Source organism: Rhinatrema bivittatum, chromosome 4 (genome assembly GCF_901001135.1).
Source record: "Rhinatrema bivittatum chromosome 4, aRhiBiv1.1, whole genome shotgun sequence".
Lineage (NCBI taxonomy): Eukaryota > Metazoa > Chordata > Amphibia > Gymnophiona > Rhinatrematidae > Rhinatrema > Rhinatrema bivittatum.
Window position 1 is genome coordinate 105,179,485 of NC_042618.1, and position 19,057 is coordinate 105,198,541.

The 19,057-nt window shown below is 45.2% G+C and overlaps 1 protein-coding gene across 7 annotated transcripts in view; it reads right to left on the reverse strand.

Annotated features, from left to right (window-relative positions):
• Positions 1 to 19,057, reverse strand: part of INO80 (INO80 complex ATPase subunit) — a 435,009-nt gene that overhangs the window by 262,320 nt on the left and 153,632 nt on the right. For all 7 annotated transcript variants that reach the window (XM_029598597.1, XM_029598598.1, XM_029598600.1 and 4 more), the window contains 2 exons: positions 14,958 to 15,100; positions 967 to 1,051 (listed from right to left, as the gene is read on the reverse strand). In XM_029598597.1, coding sequence (XP_029454457.1) covers positions 967 to 1,051; positions 14,958 to 15,100 — 228 coding nt within the window. The remainder of the gene's footprint in view (positions 1 to 966; positions 1,052 to 14,957; positions 15,101 to 19,057) is intronic.

Below are 19,057 nucleotides of genomic sequence, written 5' to 3' on the forward strand. Positions count from 1 at the left end.
AATAATAAAACCTGAAACTCCCATATGGCCACACACAGTACTACCACAAAGCCACTGGGACAGGGCCAGCCTTATGATTTTTAATTATCAAAATAAAAGCCCAACAGGTACACTTTGCTACTGTAATCTTGAAAACATGAATGTACTTTTATATGTTGGAACTTAATCTAAATATGTATACCCTATAGAAGAAAATGGAATATGATATGCCTTTGAGATATCTGAATGTCTTTAAACAATGCAAAGGAAACAAGTATTTTTCAGTGAAACAAATGCTCTAAAACAAGAGGTAATGATTATGAAGCTCCAAATGGGTAGACTCAAGAGTAACATTAGAAAATATTTCTTCACAGAAACAATGGTGAATGCATGGAACACTCTCCTACTGGAGGTAGCGAAGGCAAAAAAGTCACAGACTTCAAGAAGGTATGGGATAAGCATGGAGGATCCTTAGTTGCTAAGAAGTCAAAAGGAAAGTTGGAAATTAAGTGGGATGTATGACTTTGCACAGGAAGTAAACTGGGTTGACTAGAAGGGCCTCATGCTCCTTATCAGTTGCCATATTCTATGTTTAATGTTTATGTATAAATTCAAAAGTAGCTTGGTGTCAAAAGATATACTTTACAACTAAAATCAATACAAGTAAAACAATGTTTGGTTAATCCTTGGACAGCACAGTAGCTTCTTCATTCTTGGGGCTAGAGCATCATTATGTGGCCATTTTATTCTGCCTCATTTAAAGATCCAGCTTTATTTGAAAGCTTTTATTCACATAATTAGGTCTTTTGAACTATTCCAAGTCTATCAAACTATTCTGAAAGAATATAAAACTTGTATAAGAGTTTGTACCACATCTCATATGCTCACAAGGAAACACAGTCACAAACATACAATGAGTCCGCAGTCCACACATGCTACTGGCTGCGGTTTTGAAGGCTATACAGCTCTGGCAGGTATCCCACCCACCTCTGCCATGGTGTTCTGAATAGGAGTGCCAGTCAACAGCAGCCGGTTGCGACACTGGAACTGCAGCAGGATCTTCCAGCGGACACTGCACATCAAGCAAATGTTATGTTATCACCAGCACCAAAAGAGAAGGCGAGGCCAATTCAGTGACAGCGAAGTTACTTACCTGTAAGAGGTGTTCTCTGTGGATAGCAAAACCAACAGCCACACAAGATGGACGACCTCATCCGACAGCACTGAGTTGAACCCTTTTTCTCTTATAGCTCCTAAAGTTTAACTTTATCTTCTGAGAATGTGCGGGACTTCCCATATTAGTGCCCTCATGCATGATTCTTCCTCAGTCTTTTCCCAAGGCAGGTACCCTTCCTGGGGAGGGAGGAATTGCATGGCTGTCTGTTTTGCGATCCATGGAGAACACCGGTTACATGTAAGCAACTTCGCTTTTTCTGTGGACAATCACAATACAGCTCCAATGTTGATTTTATATAATTTCTGACGAACCCCAGGTAGTGCATTGTTTTTATTAGCAAACTTATACCTTCGAATGAATCCTTGTAGGATGCATTTGAAATTAGCCAGTCATCTAAGAATGGAAATACTAGAACTTTGCTTTCTCAGGTGACCTGCTACATATGCTAGGCATTTGGTGAATACTCTGGGTGTTGCTGCTAGCCGAAAGGTAATACCTTGTGTATTGGTAATGTTGGTCTCCCAGGATAAATCTTAGATATTTCTGTGTGCTCTGTTGATAAGGGTATGTGCATTGGTGTCTTTTAGATCCAAGGACATCAGAGAGTCTCCTTCCTATAAGAGGTAATATTGTGCTTACTGAATTCATTTCAAATTTTTCTCTTTTTAGGAAGATGTTTAACTCCTTGAGATCTAATATTGGATGAAGATCTTGGGGTTTTTTTTTCCCAGAATCAGAAATTATCTGAAATAGAATCCTGTACCTCTTTGTATTTGGGAACAGGCTGAATTGCTTTTGATTGAAGAAGTGATTGCAACTCTTTCTGCAATATGTGGAGTTAGTCTTTTGAGTGCTGTTGGGAACTTGGGGGATTATGTGTTTGCAAATTTTTGAAATTTAGGAAATACTTTTTGTTTATAATCTTCAAAACTCATTTGTCAGTTATTAGACTCGAGTGATTTTAGAAAAACTGTAGTTGTCCCCTTACTTTCATGCCTTGGAATGGGTTTTGGCAATCGGCTTGATGGGAGTCAAAAAGCTAGAGTAGATCTCTGTGGAGGCTGTTAGTTCTGCCTTTGTGTTGTTATGGTTTTTGTTGACTGGTTTACTGTTGCTTGCATGATGATTTTGCGTTTTCTTCTTTGAAAATAGAAGTGAGACGAATGAAAAAACCCCCACCAATATCACAGAAAATGAGGTTTGGAGACCTTCAGATAAGCATAGAGAAGGGGAATATCAAAGCATTGAAACTTTGCTTAAAGTAGACACTTTCACTGTTGTAAAGCTATGATATTTTTTTTAATCATTGGTCTCCAGAAGCTTCTTTTATTTTTAAACAGTTTTTTAAGAATAGCAAATAAAAATGTATCTTACCAAAGTATATGTAACCCCAAAATGTATCTTACTGGTAAAACACAAATTTTTGTTATGTGTTACATCATAATGCAATGACGTAAAGACGCTTGTTACATTTGTAAAGCGCTGTGGTCTTCACTTGGAATGACGACATATAAAATAACTAAACAAATAAAAATGAGCTTAGATAGCCATATACTGCTTATGATTATGGAGACTGATGATTAACAGAGACCAATGATTAAAAAGATATCATGGATTTAGAGCAGTGAAATTAAATACTTTAAGCAGTTACAATGCTTTGATGTTTCACTTTGCTATGCTTATTTGAAGGTCTCTAAATCTCATTTTCTGTGATATTAGTGGTTCTTTTTTCATTGGTATACTGATACACCTCCATTTGTAGGCTTACTTTATTTAAGTGAGATAAAGTGAGAGACTGTAGAGCTGCTTTATGGGTTTGTTTGTTTTTTTTATTGCTTTTACTGTTTCCTTAACTGTGTCTCCAAAAACATTTTTGCTAGTATATAGTGTATCCACTACTTTTTCATGATTGTCAACCCTCAGGCCTGATGCTCTTAGCCAAGCTAGCCTTCTTGCTGCTATGGCAGTCGCAGATCCTCTTGTGGCAGTATCAAAGAAGTCGTAAACTGAACAAGTCACGTGTTGTGTACAGTACTTTGTGTCCGCCATAATATCAATGAAGGATCACAGTTCCTCTTCTGGTAACTTTTTTGAATGCTCTTGAAGTTTTGAGATTATTGGTGATGCGCACTGATTCATGCTTGCAAGGTGGCTCCATGGAAAACTATCTTTCCCACTGTATTAATGAGTTTTGGATCTTTTACTGGTGGAGAGTTTGAATAGCATTTTGCCTTTTTTCATTGCAGATTCCACTATTAAATAATCATGTGTAAGAACAGATAATTCAACAATAACCATAAAAAGAGGTGAAAAGTAATTATTCCAAAAATTTCCAAGAATCAGTATCAGATAGCAATGTGTGCTGATCAAGTGTAATCCCCTGCTTCTTGCTCGCAATGGCTGCAAGCAATTATCAGATAAGAGCACTATATTATCACATCATAAACTAAAATCCAGAGAAAAAGTTTTTTAATCTATCTTTATATTCAATATCTATTGCACACAAAGCAAAGTTGCTTACCTGTAACATGTGTTCTAGGACAGCAGGATGTTAGTCCTCACATGTGGGCGATATCATTAGATGGAGCCCGGCACGGGAAACTTTGACGGGCACACTGAGCATGCCCAGCATGGCCACTATCCACATGTCCATGTGGGGGTCTCTCTTCAATCTCGTACGTAGATTACGAAAAAATAAAATAAAGTACAGGAATACAATTCCATGGGGTGCTGGGTGGGTTTCCTGAGGGCTAACATCCTACTGTCTTAGAACACCTGTAACAGGTAAGCAATTTTGCTTTCTCCTAGGACAAGCAGGATGGTAGTCCTCAAATGTAGATGAATCCCTAGCTACAGGTTGGCCCCGAAAAAAATAATGGGACCAACAGACACCAACGGTGTTGGTAACAGCAGAGACAGTCTGAACTCAAACCAGGGGCCTTAGGAGGAAGAGTTGGGTTCACAGCTGAAAAAGGTTCCTGAGGACAGACTGACCAAATCTATCTCGGCAGCCATCCATGTCCAGACAATAGTGAGCTGCGAAGGCTTGGACAGAACTCCATGTCGCAGCCTTGCAGATCTTTCCCATTGGAACTGCATGCAGGTAAGTTACCGAAGTCGCCATGGCTCTAACAGAAAGAGCCATGACGTGGCCCCCCAGCTGCAGTCCCACCTGGACATAGAAGGAAATGCAGTCTGCTAGCCAGATGGAGAGAGTCTGCCTAGCAACAGCCACCCCCAGCCTATTAGAGTCAAAAGAGATGAAGAGCTGGGTGGACTGTGTGGCCTGCCATTCAGTCCAGGTAGAAAGCTAAGGCCCTCTTACTACCAAGTATGTGCAGTGCCCTTTCCCCTTGGCTAGAATGAGGCCTAGGGAAGAAAGTAGGCAGGACGATAGATTGATTAAGATGGAAATCCATTACCACCTTTGACAGGAACTTAGGGTGCATGTGCAGAACCACCTGGTTATGGAAGAATCTTGTGTAGGGTGGATAAGTCACTAAGTCATGTAATTTGCTGACCCTGCGTGTTGACATGATTGCTAACAAGAATATGGCCTTCCAGATCAAACACTTGAGGGTAGAGGAGTGCAGCGGTTCAAATGGTGGTTTCAACAGCTGGGCCAACATCACACTGAGATCCCAAGAAATCACAAGGGGCCTCAGGGGAGGCCTCAGCTTAAGCAACCCATGCATTAACTGCCCTACTCTGGGCTGCACTAAGAAGGACGAACCATCCGCCACCTGGTGGTAAGCACCTATGGCACTCAGGTGTACCCAGAGTTGGCTTTAAGCCCAGCTTCCGAGAGGTGCAGTAGGTTAATCCAGGAGTTGCTGGACAGGGCAGGAGAAGGGGGTCGAGACCCTTCTGCTCACACCAGATGGTAAGCCTCCTCCATTTTGAAGCATAAGGCTTCCTTGACGCCACCAGGACTTGGACACCTCCTCTGAAAGGTCAAGAGGCTGCAAGATCAACTGCTCAACATCTAGGCAATGAGTGACAGGGTTCAGAGGTTGGGGTGGCGCAGCCTGCCCTGATCCTGTGTGAGGTCTAGGGCAGCTCCCAGACGGAGCGGGTCCCGCCGAGAGAGATCCCACAGGAGCGGGAACCAAACTTGTCTCGGCCAATGGGGGGCTATGAGGTTCATAGTCCCCCTGTCCTGGCGAAGCTTCAAGAGAGTCCTCAATACCAAGTGAAGGGTAAATATGTCCGTGGCTGGTTGGCCGTCCAACCTAGTCAGGGAACAGTACCGGAGAACTTTCCAGTTGCAAAGGGAGGCAAATAGATCCATGTCCAGGGTCCCCCAGAGGCAGAAGATCTGATCCACCACCTCTTGCTTCAGGGACCACTCGTGGGGTCCGAAAGTTCGGCTCAGTCTGTCTGCCAGGGCTTTCTCCGCACCGGCCAAGTACACGGGCCGAAGCAGCATTCCCCAAGTCAGCACCCAGGCCCAGATCTGCACTGCCTCCTGGCAAAGGAGGAAGGATCTGGGGCCCGCTGCTTGTTGACATACCACATAGCTACTTGATTGTTGGTCCGGATGAGGACCACTCTGTTGGCTAGCCGATCCTGGAAGGCCAACAGAGCATACCAGATCGTTTGTAGCTCCAAGAAGCTGATCTGAGACAGAGCTTCCTGGGTGGTCCAGAGGCCCTGGGTGTGGAGGCCTTCCACATGGACCCACCAACCCAGGGGGAAGCATCCGTGGTAAGCATAATCTGGGTGGGAAGAGCCTGAAAGGGGACGCCCTGCTCCAGATTGGAAGGAGTTCTCCACTAAGACAGGGAGGCCCCGAGAGAGGAGGAGACTTGGATGCAAACTTAAAGGCTTTAGGTAGCCTGGTGCCACTGGGATCGCAGGGACCACTGGGTTCGACGTACATGGAGTCGGGCAAAGGGGGCAATGTGGATGGTCATAGCCATGTGCCCCAGAAGCTGCAGCATACGCTGCGCCAACACCATCTGGCGTTGCTGGACTTCCTTCGCCAGGTACATCAATGTGCCTGCCCTGTCGCTGTGCAAAAAAGCCTTTGCTTGCGTTGCATCCAACACGGATTCTATGAAATCCAGCCATGACAACGGATGGAGATGAGACTTTAGGAAATTGATCAGGAACCCAAGGGACTCCAGAACTTGAATGGTCCAGCGAAGCGACTGCAAAGCTCCCACCTAGGTGCTGCTCTTGACCAGCCAGTTGTCCAAGTATGGAAAGACCTGGATCCTTTGCAGGCATAAATAGACCCTGACCATGGCCAGACACTTTGTGAAGACCCAAGGTGCAGAGGCCAGGCCAAACGGGAGAATGTGGTACTGAAAACACCGACTACACACCACAAAACGGAGATACTTCCTGTGACCTGGGAAGATTCGAACGTGCATGTAGGCATCTTGTAGGTCGAGGGAGCAAAGCCAGTCCCCTTTTTGCAAGAAGGGAATCAGAGTGCTCAGGGATACCATTTTGAAATTTTCTCTTTTGACAACTCTGTTTAAGGCTCGCAGATCGAGAATGGTACGGAGGCCTCCTGTTCTCTTTGGAATAAAAAAATAATGGGAGCAAAACCCCTGACTCTGCTGGTCCCGAGGAATGGGCTCCACAGCCATGGCCATTAAAAGGGCTCAGAGCTCTGCTAGGAGCAGCTCTGGATGCGTGATAGGATCCCCCAGTGGACATGGGAGCAAATCTGGCAGAACCTCCACGAGGTTCAGCCTGTACCCATGACAGATAATAGTTAGGACCCATTGGTCCAAAGTCACGGACAGCCATCGAGCCGCAAAAAAACAGCCCCCAACCGGTGGGCTCTCTGGTTCTTGGCTGAAACTCCTGGCTTGTGCTCCCTTGCAGTCAGTCAAAACCTTAGCAGGGCTAGCCTGGGGTGGTGGCTGAGGCTTGGGGCCCCACTGCTATCAGGACCTGCCCCTAGAACTGACCTGCTGTGGGCAGGAGCGAGGGCAGGAGGATAGTACTTTCTTGGCCTGTAGAAAGGCCTCCTCGGCCCTGGTCTTGAGGACCTCTTGGAAGAGGATTGGGAAGCAAGACGCCAGCTGACAGATGCTGGGGGGTCTCATAGTGATCTGTCAGCTATGAGACCGCATCCTTCACCTTGTCACCCCAGTGTAAGGTAAATCAACCAGTCTTCCCTGAACCTCAGGATGAAGGTCCGAGGCACAGAGCCAAGCGAGATGCCTGGCAGAAATACCGACAGCCGCAACTAGGCCTGCCATTTCAAAGACATCATAGGTAGCCTGCACTTTGTGCTTCCTGCATATAAGGCCCTTCTGAACAATGGACATAAGGGCCTCTTGGGGCTGTTGTGTGAGGCCATCCGCAACTTCTTGGACTTATTTCCAGAGATTACAGGTATATTGGATCATGTACAAAAGGTAGGAAGGCTATCAACATTGAGCACTGAAACACCCTCCTACCCATGGCATCCCACGCCTTATGCTCTTTGCCATGGGGAGCTAAGGCATGAGTTTTCGACCTCTTTGCCTTCTTTAGCGCAGACTCCACCACCACAGACTGGTGGGGAAGCTGATGCGTCTCAAAACCTACAGTCTGTGCACCAAATACATCCCATCGGCCTTCCAGTTTGCCGGGGCAACAGAGAGGGGGTGTTCCCACAGTCTAAGAAGCAGCTCACAAAAGATCTCATGAACGGGGACCGCCACTACCTCCTTCCATGAACTGAAGGATCTCCAGCATTTTATGTCAGGCATCCTCTTCTGTCATAAGTTAGAAGGGTATGGCCTCCGCTATAGCACAGATGAACCCGTGAAGGTTAGGTCCTCCACCGCTCCTCTGAGGGAGACTGATCTGAAGGAAGACCATTGGAATCCCCCCACGAGCCATTGGAGGTGTCATCTCCCCATGGGTCATAAAAGCCCTCAGGCTCACCACGACTGCCCAAGGAAAGAGGCCTGGGAGCGCTAGGTGCAGCTCAGGGCTGAGGCACTGAGGGTCCAGGCACCAGTCCAGTCAGTGTGGGCCGGGGCACGACGGGTCCCAATGGTGCGGAGGGAACCGATTGGCCCTTGTCCCCGGAGGAATCCCCAACAGGGATTGGCTCTGTTGCCCTACACTTCGGTGTCTGACGGGTCACCGAGGGATCGCAGGGCGCTGGCAACAACTGGGTCAGGAGGACACAGAGGAGGGCATTGAGCCGATCCAATAATGGTTCCAATCCAGGCACCAGTGCCAGCATCAGCACGGGTACTGGCAAGGGTGAGTGCACCAGAACCAAGGGAGGCACTGGCACCGGTGGTGGGAGCCCCATCTCCCTGTCACGCAAAGCACGTTCCACTGCCAGGTGCACCCGAAGTTCAAGCTCATTTCAAAAGCCTCCGATGAAAGAGCAGGCTGAGAGGGGAGAGGAAATGGTGTTGATGGCATTGGGCCACCAGCAGCGAAGGAGAGAGAGGTCTCCTCTCAGCATGGCCACTTCAGAGGCAAGGCGGGAAGCACCGTGGCCAACCCGAGCCCCGCTTCGCACGAGGACGGAGACCGATGGCGGTGCTTCCAAGATCTCCCACAGTGCACGGTCTGGTCTTTCCCCGGCGCCAAGTACGATCCAGAGGTCTGGGACTTAGAAGAAACCGACATGGGCCAATCTCCAGCGCCCTCCTCACCCGAAGGCCTCGGAGGAGGAGACACTGAAGTGATGAGGACAAGCGGTTCCCCCAGGTCCTTGGGCATCAATGGCATCGATGCCAGAGTGGGAGGATCAGACTTCCCCAATCCAAAAACCTTCTCCATTTTAACCAGCCGGCCTTGGATAAGCAGCATGCAATCTATTGACCTTTTGGGATTCTGCAAGGTACATGTAACTTGGATTGGTCACTGTTGGAAACAGGATACTGAGCTTGATAGACTTTGGTTTGACCCAGTATGGCAAAACTTATGTTGTGATGCATCCTGTATCCTATATTTTACATCAATGTTCTTTGATGCTGGGCAGCATGGTGATGATGTCTTCCATGGCTTAAACCTTCATCAGTGTCTCAGGCATTGGCACCATTTTATACTGTTTCATTGGATGGATGAACCTTATGACTCCTTCTAACTTGCTAATTTCTTCAGCATCCTCCTCCAGGCTAAATGGTATTGCTTCTGATATTTTTTGTAAAAAAAAATAAATAAATAAATTGGGGTATGTCATGTCTGCTGGTAGCGTTAAGCTCCTTAGTTGTTCTGGTGAGGAGTCAGATAATGTAGCTAGGGATGGTACATCTAATTCTATTGGTATGGAATCACAGGAACTTTGGGAATGTGTCAGATATGGTCTCCTCAAACAATGTTGTACCTGATTTGTGTTTCTTCTCAGTCACCCTTTCTATGTGAGATTCTCCTTTTTTCTCAAAAAAATGATGGTTGAAGTCTCAATTTTTCTAGAATTGGTTTTGCAAAATGTTTCCTTTATTGGCATTTGTTTCATGCATGTTTTTATGAATTCTGCCCATATTTTCTGAACAAAGGCATGATATTCGGATAATGGTTGTTGTAGTAGAATGTCTGGTCTCAAGGTGTTCCCTGATGCTGTTTGTGTTTCTAAGAGAGGAGGTGAAGTCATGCCGTTTGTTGATTGTCCCTCTTTTTTCATGCTTTCTCCATGCCTGCATAGGATCTGAGGCCATGCTCTGTGCTGAAGTGCCATCTTTGGGTGTCAGAGATTGTTGGCACCACTGTTTTGGTGCCGAGTGTTCTGTACTATGTTTTTTCAGTGTTGGCTGATCTTGGTGCTGTTTTTTTGGCACCAACAGTTCTGCACTGTTTCTTTGGTGATGGTGATTCTTGGAACCAATGTTTTGGGGCTGACAGTTCTGTGCTGTCCCTCTGGCACTGGAGACTCTCAGTTCCCATGTTTTAGCACACTTTGTGTCATGCTCAAAATGATTTGATGAATCAAATTTTTGTTGCCTTTTGTTTTTACTCCAATCCAAGGAACTCATTTGTTCATATTTGAGTCAGAATTCTCTGTAAGCAAGTGCCCTTGGGGACATTCTGCCACAGGGTGACAAATGGCTGTATCATAGTCCAAATCGAGGCATTTACGGCATAATGAATATAAGTCTATGATTGAAATTTTATGCTCACATTTCTTAAGCTTTTAAATGGACTTTCCCCCCTTTCTTTCTGAAGATGTTTTCTCAGTCAAAATTTTCAGTATTTTATGTGGTTTGACATGGTGACACTGGATAGAGAGAAGCCCTCCCTGACCATTTGTGAAGCAGAAGAAAATAGACTGAGGGAGAAATGCTTGCCCAGGAGCCCTGTCGTGGGAAGTCCCATACATGTTCAGAAGATAAAGATAAATTTTACAAGCTATGAGAGAAAAAGGACCTGACTCGGCAGCATCACCCATTGTGTGGTTGTACTGTTCTGCTTGTCCATGGAGAACTGCTCAACACCAGAGTCACGTTAGGAACCAAACATTGGTGCTAATATTTTCTTCACTTAATCACTGGAGAAGGTCCCATATTATGCAATTGTAAACTTTTTTCGGCTGAGGAGAAAAGGGACAACACATGCTGCACAATTGCAGGATTAATTTTCCTTGAGTGATCCCATTTTACAAAAATGAGGTAGTTTCAGGAAATTAAATGGCAGCTGAGAAAAAAAAACTGCTGGGCACTGTCTCTTCCTGTTTCCAATGGCCTAAACCTTTGTCTTTATAACCACTTCTCTTTCTTCTGCTCAATGCCATCTCTTCCATTTCCTGCTCTAGCAAACCTAAAAAATTAGCATTTCATAACTCCCCAAAGATTATGGCTGCGACTCCATACAGCTGTGCTGATCGCTGGTGGCAGGGTCAGGAACTGACAGTAAAGAGGAAGAAGACTGAGCGCAAGGGCTTCCAAGTTAATTATGCTGAATCTTCAGACAAGATTTAGTAAAACCAATTATGGGTGTTCTTTATTTAGCAAGTTCTGGTCTCTAAATCTGAACGAGACCAATATTTAGAAAAAAAACCAAAAGATAGATAACTTACCCAGCTAACTTCAGCCTGATAAGATATCTGAGATATTCAGCAAGAAATGTCATGCTGAATAGCGAATACTTTATGTACTCGTATATAAGTCAAGAAATTAAAAAGTCTTAAAACTCATCTTAAATAACAGGGTTGCCTTATCCATTGGTCAATGCTAGTTTCCTCCTCCTTCCCAATGGTAATTATTCTATTCTAATGACTATCCGTTCATTCCTTCTCTCCCCCCCCACCTCATGGCTATCCCTGGTCCATTCACCTGTGGGCTGAAGATACAACCAAAGCAGCTAAAAAGAGAAAGGTAGGACAGCTTCTCACCTGCACCCCCTTCTGATCCCTTAACTCACCTGCTGCTAGCAGAATGACAAGAGTTGCACTTGCTCAGGCATGTCCTCACACCTCTCCTGCCAGGGCCTGATTGGCACACTTAGAACCACATGGTTCAAAGCACGATAATGGGACCCAGTGGGGAATGACGCAACTGAGCAGCTGCTACTCCCATCGTCGTCCTGCTGTTTTAGGATAGCAGCTGGTCAGTTAAGGGATTGGAAGAGGGTGCAGGGAAGAAGCTGTCTTCAGCCCGTGGGTGAAAGGGCCGGGGATAGCTATGGGGGAGGGAAGGAAGAAGTGAATGACCAGGGATAACCCCCTAGGTTTTACCCTTGACCTAGCCATGTTTCATAAAACAATGTCTTAATTTCTTGGCCCAAAAACTGCCCTCGACACATCCACGATATCCTCTTATATATATATATATATATACACAAGTATCTACTGTAAAAGTTATCCAGGAAAATCTACCTGGATAACTTTACCTTAATTGGCTATGTTCTAAGAAAATAGCTTAAGTGCCAATACAAATTTAAAAAAAAAAAAAAAAAGAAAAGCTGAGTGGGCCTGGAAGCCCTATCTTCACCCAAGTTAAGCCAAGGCTGGGCCTGAGGGCCTGAACCCCTCCTCCCCCAAAATCCTCCCAAAAAATGTTGAAAAACGTAAGGCCTCTTAGGCCAATTGCTGCCACCCTTGCCTCTACCAGGCTGATCAAACTTTCTTCTGGGCCCCTTCATCCACATGCTCCTCCTGAATTCCTGGTCACGTTAAGAGGTTTGAGGGTAGGAGGAAGGGGCCAGAGATAAATATTTTTGAATGAGCCGAGAGGGGCGAGGGGCAGCGATCAGTCCAAGAGGCTTTAGGCTTTTCAGCATTCTTTGGGGCGGGTTTGGGGAGAGGGGTTTAGGCCACCAGGCCCACTCAGCTTTTTTTTTTTTTTTGTGTGTGTGGGCACTTAACCGGCTATATTCTTTGAGTATTGCTGGTTAAGGTAAAGTTACACAGAAACACATTCTTGGATAACTTTAAACCTCCTCACAGCAAAGTCTCATTAACTGAATAACTTATTTGGCTATCTACATATCAGAGTTAGCCGAACACGATATTCGGCTAATTCAATTCCACCCAGGAACACCCCCAGAATGCCTCTTACTTATCTGGATAAACTTTATCCAAATAATGACTTATTCAGATAAATTTTATCTGGAGAAGTGCCGGGGATATTCAAAAGCAGACATTTATCAGGATAACTCAAAATGTTATCCAGATAAATGCCTTTGAATAATCTCTCTCAACTATTTATTTATTTATTGTAAAACATTTCTTGCCCGCCCTTCCTATGTTCAGGGCGGGGTACAACATACAAATTTTATTCCTGCCCACAACAAGAGGTTATTACTGCTTTAAAATGGGGGCTCCTTTGCTAAAGATATAATCCTCTTCATGGCTAAACTTCAAAACAGACAGGCTGCCCAAAAAACACTTAGAAAAATAATTTGATATATAAAAAATGTTTATTTTCCCTGTCATGAGCCATTGTACAGGAGTGATTCAAAAGGCACTCTGAAAAGGTGTTTCTGCAAATGATTTTGTTAATCCCAACAAAATTATTCATGGTCAGCTCATAGTACTCAGTGAAGTCTTCACACAGAACCTTTACAGCTCAAAGGCAAAGAAGTGAGGGGAAAAATTTTCCCATGCTTTATTTCATGGAACATTTTCCATTTTTTAACAATGATTTCATAAAATTCGTTAGCAACAGATAATGGACACCAATGCATAAAGAGACAAATTTTATAATCTTAAGATTTAAATTTGTTTCAGTCTAATATTTAAACATTAAGGGGTCAATATTCAGCAGCATTTAGCCAGATACCTCACAAGATATCCGGCTATATGCTGACTTTTCAATATTTCACCACCTTATCTGGGTAAAGTTTAGCAGGATAATGTAGGAGCATACCAGGGTGGTGTTAAGTTAGCTGGGTAAATTCTCTCATTAAATCTGATATTCAGATTTAGCCAGATAACTTATCCGGCTAACTCTAGTCATGCCCTAAAGACAGCCAGATAAGCTTATTTGGTTATCTTTATGATAGCCAGATATATTTAATAGTGTGGCTGTAACACTGACTATTCCTCTAAAGGAACTGTGCAATCTGGCCAGTGACTGAATATTACCCTCTAAGAAGCCAATATTCAAAAACCTGAAAAACGGATAACTTACCTGGCTAAAGTTAGCCAGATGATGGAAATTCAGTGGGATAAATGTCCCAAATAACTTTAAACCAAATCAGATATCTTCTGAATATCATTGGCTAGGTTTAAATTTATCTGGCTTCATGTGGCCAGATAACCTCAGCCTTAACTAGCTATATTTAAAAGAATTAGCCAGTTAAGTGGAATCACAGGATTAAAAATAAAATAAAAATAAGGTGATGGGACTAGTGGCCCAATAATATCCCCTTCCATTCCCCCTCCCAATTCTGAAATGCAGAGCCAAGTCTGCAGGCCCTTCCCTAATGCAGTTATATAATCTGGTGCCCCCCTCTCCCACTCCCCAGACCTGTCTACATGCAACTATAATTTGCTTTCTTGGGCCCCAATCCTTTCATCCCCGACCCCACCACACAACTCTAAGCCTCCGACCTGCTCAGCCTTGCATTTCAAGATTGGGTGAGGGGGAGGAGGGAAGTGATAGGACCATTAGACCCATGACCTTTTTTTTTTTTTTAATTTTTAAATCCTGAAACTCCACTTAACTGGCTGTATTCTTTTGAATATAGCCGTAAAGGCTAAGTTATCTGGGAACAGATTCCCATGTGACTTTAGACCTATACTCAAGCATGTCTAGAGATAGCCAACTAAGCTATGGCTAACTCCAAACATCAGAATTTGCCAGATAAGTTATTCGACTAACTTATCCCCACCCCAGAACACCCCTAAATCTTAACAGGATAATGATTTATCCAGTTAGCTTTTAGCCAGAAAGGCAAAGGGATATTCAAAATCTGCCATTTTATCTAGATAACTTGGCCAAATAGCACGCCAAATTAATTACAAATCTAGTTAGGGCATCAGGAAAATCTGCACAATAACATTTTTTAGAGAAATTTATGTAAATTGTATGCAGATGAGATTCATTTGTATGTGAAAATGTTTAAATTTAAACATCTCTGCTCAAAGGATTAGCTTTCAAGCCTTTTTGCATTCTTTTAAGGTAGTTTAGAGATGGTGGCACTTAACTGTTCATCTGATTAAAAATCAGTATATATTACTTATGCCCCTCCTGCATCAGCTATGACAATGCAGCTTTTTTCAAAACTACGTTGGTTGAACCAACACTTCCTTCTGTGGGGCAGAAAGCCCTTCCCTAGTCTCTGCCAACAAACCCCATCTTTGCCTCATAATCAAGTTGAAGAAATCCGTTTGTCCCAAGGCCTGTTTTGAATGCTTCTTCCTCAGGGTGGTACTGTCACACTATGTTACCTGGAGCTGCTCTTGAGGGCTTGGGCCTCATCCAGCACCATGTACTGCCACTTCACTCTCTGGAAATATTTCACATCTTGTACCACCAGTTGATAACTGGTGATGACCACATGGAAGGGAGCATCCTGAGTATATAAGGTCTTCTGTACAACCAAAAGGAGAAGAGAAATTAGCAGCAAGAAAACAAATACCTTCTATTCCAATGCCCCACTACCATGGCACCGTGATGCAGATAGCCTTGGTTTGGGTTCCTGGATCAGCAATAGCAGGGGATGCTGTGGTGGCAGTTCACAGCCCCTAGGAGGATATTTCAGCCACTGTAAAACTGCAATATCCACTAGCTTCTAAGAACACATTTGTATTGCAGTGAGCACCAGAAGACAGTACTTAGTGGGGTGCCTTTTCAGTTTTTTTTCTGACTCCCTCTGCTGGAAGGGAGACACAACCCAGCGGTCTGGACTGATCCTGGTACGTACAGGGAAATGAGATTAAAAACAGAGAAAATTCTAGACAGCTATGAACAAAGGGTCATGGCCCTGTATCCCCACATGGAGCAGGTTCCAAATGACCTGGAAGCCCAAAGGAATGGGAAGAAACACAAAACTAAACACCTTCCATTTCCTCCTGATCACTGAATGAGATTTTTTCAATTACATTAAGGGGTCATTTATCAAGCTTTGAAATTTTAATGAGGAGGGGCAAATATCACAGGAAAGGGGACATTGCTGTAATATTTGCACCTCCCCAGGAAAATATCATGGTGGTTTTGCAGTGATTTTTTTTTATCGTGGAAAAAACCTGTGATTAAAAATATCACAGCAGAACATGAAAAAAAAAAACATGCAAAGATGGCCCACATCACCCAGGGCTGCAATTGTGTTAAAGGGCCATGCAGCCCAAAAACAAACCCCTCCCAAAGTGAAAAAATCCCCACCAGAGGACCCTGGAAGACCTCCACCACCACTTCTAGGGGCTCAGCAAGCCAAAAGGTTTAAAAAATATAAAAAATAATCACATGTAATCACATGGAAATGCCCCACTCTTCTCAAGCCGCTCCTCTTTCCAAAAAGCAAAATTGCTTACCTTGTAATAGGTGTTATCCCAGGACAGCAGGATGTAATCCATCCATCCATCATTGATGGAGCCCTATTGCGGAAAACTTTCTGTCAAAGTTTCTAGAAACTTTTGACTGGCACTCTGAGCCCACAGAGGTCTCCCTTCAGTCTTGTATGTAGCAATAAGCCTTAGCAAAAAATAAAATAATAAAACTTATCGGACCCAACTCCGCGGGGTGGCGGGTGGGTTTCGTGAGGACTACATCCTGCTGCCCTGGGATAACACCTATTACAATGTAAGCAATTTTGCTTTATCCCAGGACAAGCAGGATAATAGTCCTCACATATGGGTGATTAGCAAGCTAGAGTAGCTCACATTCCAATATTCCCTCCTCATCACAAATATCTGCGCTTCCTGGTGGGTCACCAACATTTCCAGTACAGAGTACTACCATTCGGACTCGCTTCAGCTCCCAGAGTATTCACCAAATGCCTGGCAGTAATAGCAGCACACTTACACAAGGAAAGTGTCCACGTTTTCCCTTATCTGGACGACTGGCTCATCAGGAGTCAATCTCAACAAGGAGCACTAACTTCTCTCAACCGAACAATTGCTCTACTTCACTCCATGGGGTTTCTCATCAAGTATCAAAAGTCCCATCTCATTCCGTCTCATCTGCTTCAATTCATCGGAGCAAAATTGAACATCATCCTCTCAAAAGCCTTTCTACCCGACGATCAGGCAGAGACATTTTCCCTATTGGAAAACTCGCTACACTCGAAGAAACAAGCAACAGCTCATCAGTTTCTGACCTTACTAGGCCACATGGCCTCCACAGTTCATGTCACTCCTATGGCAAGCCAATCTCCTGTCTGAAGAAGTGGAAGCATGGTGCCTAGAGAAACCATCCTGAACTTTTCTTTCTTCAGAAATTTGTTGAGATTTCTGAAGTCTAGGATGGGACGTAGGCCTCCGGTTTTCTTTGAAATGGAAATAACGGGAGTAGAATCCTCTGCCCTGCTGAGCCCGGGGCACGGACTCTACGGCTCTGGCTCTCAGAAGGGTGGATAATTCTGCTTGTAGATGAATTATGTGATTTTCGCTTAGTGGAAGAGGTCCTTGGAGGAGAATCTCTTGGAATTGAGACAAAATTGAGTTGGTAACCTCAAGATATTATTGAGAGTACCCATTGGTCTGTTATCTGTAGCCAATGGTTGTAAAAGGAGGAAACTTGGCCTCCTACCGGCAGGTCCGGTGTTGGGTTGTGGAGATGGCTTTGGTCTCTGGTGATGGCCTCAAAAACCTGAAGCCGGTCCCGTCTGCGGTGGAGGTTGAGGCCTAGTAGGTCTAGGTTGTCTGGGCTGAGATCTTTGCTGTGGACGAGAAGATCTGCCCCTTGATGCTGGAGGGTAATAATGCCTCTGCCTATAGAAAGGCCTTCGAGATTCCTTCCTTGGAGGACGGCGAGATGATGATGTAGCAGAATCTTGCGGAACTGACGACAGTTGGCGCAAGGTTTCTGTATGTTCTTTCAACTGGGCCACAGCATCCTGTACTTTTGAGCCAAAGAGGTTGTCACCTACGCATGACAAATCAACCAGTTTTTCCTGGATCTCAGGCCTGAGGTCCGAGGCCTTCAACCATGCCCAGCGACGTGCACTTATTCCTGAGGCCGTTACTCTGGAAGCAGCTTCAAAATTGTCGTAAGCGGCCCGGACTTCGTGCTTACCAGCTTCAAGCCCTTTATGTATTTTGGCTTGAGCTGCTTCTTGGTATTGCTGAGGCAGGGAATTGGAAAGCTCTTGCATCTGTTTCCACAGATTCCTCTGGTACTGCGTCATATATAGCTGATATGATGCAATCCTTGAATTGAGCATGGCTCCCTGATACACTTCCCTGCCCAAGGAGTCCAGGAATCTGTGATCCTTCCCAGGAGGAGTGGAAGAATGAGGTCTTATTCTCTTAAGATTTCTTCTGTGCAGACTCAACAACAACTGATTGATGTGGCAGTTGAAATTTTTGGTATCCAGGGACATTTTGAACTAAATAAGTGGTGTCTGCTCTCTTATTAATGGATGGTACTGAGCATGGATGCTCCCAGAGTCTATGCTGTAATTCCAACAGTACTTCGTGGACAGGGATGACCAAGACTTCTTTTGGAGGGTCCACGAACTGCAGGACTTCCAAAGTTTGTCGTCTTGTGTCCTCTTCAGATACCAAGGTAAATGGTATGGTGTCTGCCATATCCTTAACAAAATTACAGATCGATACTCTAAGGCCGCGGTAGAAACAGTGCGGCAGTGTCAGGCGCACCCTCGTTCCCCACACGCACAGTTCTCTTCACCTACCGCTCGATACTCTCTTCAAATTGCATGCAAATGCATGCCGCGGCTGCGAAGCCTTAGGCAAGCGTTAGGCCCGCGCAACCCATTTTACTGTACAGAGCGCCTATACAGTATCCTGGGTTCGCGGGCCTAACGCTTCACGGCCACGCTGGTATCTGTCATTTCAAATGACATTTCAAATGACATTTGAAATGACAGGTACCAGGAAGTGGACAGTTATGTTCCCCGATGCTCAGCAAACTTTCCCCTAGCCCCCGCTTACCTGTCCTGGCCCCGTCCGGTCTCCGGTGCAGCCCCAGTCCTGTCCCCTCCTCCCGAAGCAAAAAAAAAAAAACCGAAAAAGTAGCAAGGCTCGGGCCTGCTACGGTAGTCCCTTCTCCTCTCCTCCCGATTTCGGCGCTCAAGGCGGCCGGGTGGGCGTGCATTCATCCAGGCAGAGGGAGCCGGTGGCGAAAGCGGCCTCCGGCTCCCTCTGCCTGGATGAATGCACGGCCCCCGCTGGCAGTGAATGAATGCCCGTGCGATTTCGGTGCTCAAGGCGGCCGGGTGGGCGTGCATTCATCCAGGCAGAGGGAGCCGGCGGCGAAAGCAGCCTCCGGCTCCCTCTGCCTGGATGAATGCACGGCCCCCGCCGGCAGTGAATGAATGCCCGTGCGATTTCGGCGCTCAAGGCGTGACGTCACGACGCTTGACGTCACG